Source organism: Olea europaea, chromosome 23 (genome assembly GCF_002742605.1).
Source record: "Olea europaea var. sylvestris chromosome 23, O_europaea_v1, whole genome shotgun sequence".
NCBI classification, from domain to species: domain Eukaryota; kingdom Viridiplantae; phylum Streptophyta; class Magnoliopsida; order Lamiales; family Oleaceae; genus Olea; species Olea europaea.
This window is the reverse complement of record NC_036259.1, coordinates 11,622,686-11,627,684: the sequence shown is the minus strand read 5'-3', so window position 1 is coordinate 11,627,684 and position 4,999 is coordinate 11,622,686. Positions and strand designations below refer to the sequence as shown.

General features: G+C 33.1%; 1 protein-coding gene across 1 annotated transcript in view; it reads right to left on the bottom strand.

Moving 5' to 3' along the window:
* Window positions 1–2,328: 2,328 nt before the first annotated feature.
* LOC111372395 (agamous-like MADS-box protein AGL8 homolog) overlaps window positions 2,329–4,999 on the bottom strand; it is a 4,888-nt gene continuing 2,217 nt past the window's right edge. The window contains exon 7 of the mRNA XM_022994740.1: window positions 2,329–2,667. Within this exon, the coding sequence (XP_022850508.1) occupies window positions 2,559–2,667 (109 nt within the window). The 3' untranslated portion in view covers window positions 2,329–2,558. The remainder of the gene's footprint in view (window positions 2,668–4,999) is intronic.

The following is a 4,999-nucleotide window of genomic DNA, read 5'->3' as shown; positions in this document are numbered from 1 at the left end:
AGTGCTCTTCTAAGAAAATATGGTGAGAATAAATTTAGCCTTTAATAAATAGATACACATATCTTAGCCTATATATAGTTGAGCTATGGTAGGTACATCAAATAATTAGTAACCATACAAGTAAGACATAAAAATTTGGCTTCACTCTTTGTCAATGTAGGAAATGATATTCCTCCCTTTGGCCCATTATTTGATATTATAATTTTTGGAAATGTTTTTTTGACGAATGTGTGGTTGAAAAAGAAATTTTTTTTTTATTTTAAGTGTAATATTATTTTATGAAAGATCGTGTGTTTGAAAATAAGAGATAAATTATAATGTGAAATAATAGAGGTCAAATGGGCTAATAATTTTGAATAATGCTATTTATAGTTGCTCACTACTGTCGTCACCTTACATAGCATACATAGAGATGGCAATCAAGCAGAGCGGCTCGTCGACTCGATTGCTCGGCTCATAAAAAGGCAACTTGTGGGGTGGCTCGGACTTATATTTGGACGAGCCTGAGCACGACCCAAGTGGATGTGCTCACTAAGCGAGCTAAACCTCGGCTATGGACGAATGGCTCATTGGCAAGGGCCCATGAACCTAAAGTTCATGAGCCAAAAAAATGGGAACAAAAAAGTCAAAATAAATTAAAAAAATTAAAAAAAAATCTTGAGCTCATAGACTCGGTTGGAGCTTGGCTTGTCCTTGAATGAGCTTGAGCTCGACTCAGCTTAATCTATTGCCACCATTAGGTATATATGTAACGGTTAGTGATTTGATACATAAAGCAATAAAAAACTATCACATTAATACATTAAATCACTAATCGCTACAAGTATGTCATGTAGGGCGATTATGACACTGAGTGACTGCAAATAGCATTACTCCATAATTTTCCAATAGCTACATCGTTTACATATATATTCCATAAATTACCCACAATAATAGACTTCATTGTTTTGTTACAACACATCCATCTCAACATCCTTGATTTGATCGGACTATAAATACAGTTAGTGATTTTTAGCATAGACAATACATAGCCAACAAAATACTCTTAATACTTTATAGGACATGTTTGGTGCATGATATTTGACCATCAACGAGTCCACACAAAAAAAATCATAATATTTTTTCCCTTCCCACATTGTCCAATTCATCTGACTAAACTCTTCTAGCCATGGATATAGTGAAGCATCCATGGGGGAATTACTGTATTAGATGATTGGTGTTGGCGTGAAGCTTCAACTTCTCCATTGTCTTCCATAGTTTGGCATATTTCACTGCACGAAGTAGTATATTTTTAGTATTATTACTACTAAAGTGTAACAATGTGCATGTGCGCACACATATAAATACATGCACAATAATTGGACTACCGTCTCAAAACTTATTGTCGAGTAATAAGTTGTACACCAACCACCTTTGAATTCTACATTATATCATTACACAATCCTCACATATCCAGTTATATGAAGACAGACTTTGCTTTCCAACTTGGATCATTGCCTAAATGTCTAATGGGATACGTTTTCATGAAGATTGCAACGATAACTCGAAAAAATTTGAACAATTTAAGATTGATTGTGCAACTAAATTATAAGTTCAACCAGGAGTGGATATAAGGCGACTAGAGCGGGAGCCAAAATCCATTTTTATATATTGTTCTCTCTCTCTCTCTCTTTTAATGATTTTTGTCCTTATCAGTATTTGATTGTATAGTAGTGGTAAATGGTTAATTACTATGTTTAAGTTTTCATTAGGAAAAATTGCAGCTAAACTATCAAATTTTTCGTTTATTAGCAGACTTGATCAAATCATTTCATTTGTACCCAAACCTTTTAAAAAATTCGCAAGGAAAGTCCAAGTTGATGAAAACCGTCAGCGAAATTGTCAATTGATCCTAGAAATGAAAAAATTATAATTTTGATCAAATGAAGTAAGGGCATTTCAATCAAAATTTCCCTTTTAAAAATAAAAAAACCAAAACACCAAAAGCAAAAGAAAATTATTTTCTTCTTCCAAACGCCCCACTTCTACCCCAACCCATCCTACCCCAAAACCATATTTAGAGAGTTACCCGCCACCACCACCGCCACTGCCCTGGTTACCGCCACTCAACAATTCATCTTCTTCGCCAATGAAGAAATCAACACGAGAAATTGTTGCAAATAAGCTCTTCCTCACCCAGAAATTTCTGCATACGCCAAAAATCTGTAACCCACTTGACCCATAAACTAGGAGATTCAGAAGTTGTTCATCTTCGGAGAAATGGTAAACCCTCAATGCAGACGGATTTCGTGCCTCACATTTTCGAGAACCCCCATTGTTATAACAATAATAGACTTCATTGTTTTGTTACAACACATCCATCTCAACATCCTTGATTTGATCGGACTATAAATACAGTTAGTGATTTTTAGCATAGACAATACATAGCCAACAAAATACTCTTAATACTTTATAGGACATGTTTGGTGCATGATATTTGACCATCAACGAGTCCACACAAAAAAAATCATAATATTTTTTCCCTTCCCACATTGTCCAATTCATCTGACTAAACTCTTCTAGCCATGGATATAGTGAAGCATCCATGGGGGAATTACTGTATTAGATGATTGGTGTTGGCGTGAAGCTTCAACTTCTCCATTGTCTTCCATAGTTTGGCATATTTCACTGCACGAAGTAGTATATTTTTAGTATTATTACTACTAAAGTGTAACAATGTGCATGTGCGCACACATATAAATACATGCACAATAATTGGACTACCGTCTCAAAACTTATTGTCGAGTAATAAGTTGTACACCAACCACCTTTGAATTCTACATTATATCATTACACAATCCTCACATATCCAGTTATATGAAGACAGACTTTGCTTTCCAACTTGGATCATTGCCTAAATGTCTAATGGGATACGTTTTCATGAAGATTGCAACGATAACTCGAAAAAATTTGAACAATTTAAGATTGATTGTGCAACTAAATTATAAGTTCAACCAGGAGTGGATATAAGGCGACTAGAGCGGGAGCCAAAATCCATTTTTATATATTGTTCTCTCTCTCTCTCTCTTTTAATGATTTTTGTCCTTATCAGTATTTGATTGTATAGTAGTGGTAAATGGTTAATTACTATGTTTAAGTTTTCATTAGGAAAAATTGCAGCTAAACTATCAAATTTTTCGTTTATTAGCAGACTTGATCAAATCATTTCATTTGTACCCAAACCTTTTAAAAAATTCGCAAGGAAAGTCCAAGTTGATGAAAACCGTCAGCGAAATTGTCAATTGATCCTAGAAATGAAAAAATTATAATTTTGATCAAATGAAGTAAGGGCATTTCAATCAAAATTTCCCTTTTAAAAATAAAAAAACCAAAACACCAAAAGCAAAAGAAAATTATTTTCTTCTTCCAAACGCCCCACTTCTACCCCAACCCATCCTACCCCAAAACCATATTTAGAGAGTTACCCGCCACCACCACCGCCACTGCCCTGGTTACCGCCACTCAACAATTCATCTTCTTCGCCAATGAAGAAATCAACACGAGAAATTGTTGCAAATAAGCTCTTCCTCACCCAGAAATTTCTGCATACGCCAAAAATCTGTAACCCACTTGACCCATAAACTAGGAGATTCAGAAGTTGTTCATCTTCGGAGAAATGGTAAACCCTCAATGCAGACGGATTTCGTGCCTCACATTTTCGAGAACCCCCATTGTTATAATTTTTCTGAAATTTTCACTAATTTCTATCTCTTCACCACAATTTTCATTCCATTTTCCATTATTGCAATATATTCATTTCTAAATGTTCCTTTCCCCGACAACGCGGCTGAAGATTTCAACATTTTCTGAAACTCAAAACCATGATTAAAACCCTCTAAAAGCACCATCCAGGAAGCCAATTTAGCAATAAAAACCTCTCTACTATGGGATTTTTGGATGGGGGTAGGAGGGGATGTTGGAAAGAAGAAAATAATTTTCATTTGAACATTTTTTTTTTAAAGGGGAAATGTGTTTTGACTGAAATGCTCTTACTTTATTTGGTCAAAATTATAAAAAATTTATTTCTATGATCAATTGACTGTCTCACTGACGATTTCCATTAGTTTGGACTTCATCTGTAAGTATTTTTAAATGTCTGGTATCTCCGATAGCACAAATGAAAGGTTTTGGTGAAATCTGCTAATAAACAAAAGGTTTGGTACCTTAATTACAATTTTCCCTTTTAATTGTTGGATTGAAAGATTACAAAGGAAATCAATATATTTGTAGAATTATGCAATCAAGTTAAAATATTACTAAAAAGTGATAAATTATTGTGAATAGTATTGACATAGATATGTACATGTAAAAGGTGAACATGACCATTGGTAGGGTGGATTGTAAAGAAAAATGTAGAATTCTTGTTTTTCTTTGAAGGGGTGTGATTGATTAAGAAAATGATTGTCTTTTTAAATTTTTGAAATTAATAACAACAACAGCAATAAATGAAAATCAGGAACTTGTAAAATTTAACCTTTTTTTACTGAATTTTATGATGTTACTTCTGGATTGATTTTTATATTTATAGTATTACTACTTGTTTAATCAATTGCATTTTCTACATTTGTCATTTTAAGACATTCATTTATGTTACTTTTTACTAATATTTAGATTTATGCTCAACACCTGAAATTTGTCAATTGATCGAATTGCAATTCAATTTCTAGCCACCACACAGTTAGTTATAAGTACTATATATGTTTGCCAAAACCTTACTATATTTACAATATGGTGAACACTTTAATTTATATTTTGTCACGTGTCATTATCTTATTGGATAGTTTAAATCTCAAACAGTTTTTCCATTCAATTGACACTTGGCAATAATATAAGTGTCAAAAATCAATGTACAATTAACAAAGTTCATGTTTGCCATCATATCACTAATTTTTTACTCATTTGCTAATTAATATTGATAATAGTTTATATATAAAATGTAATTATTGAATTGTTGTGCCTT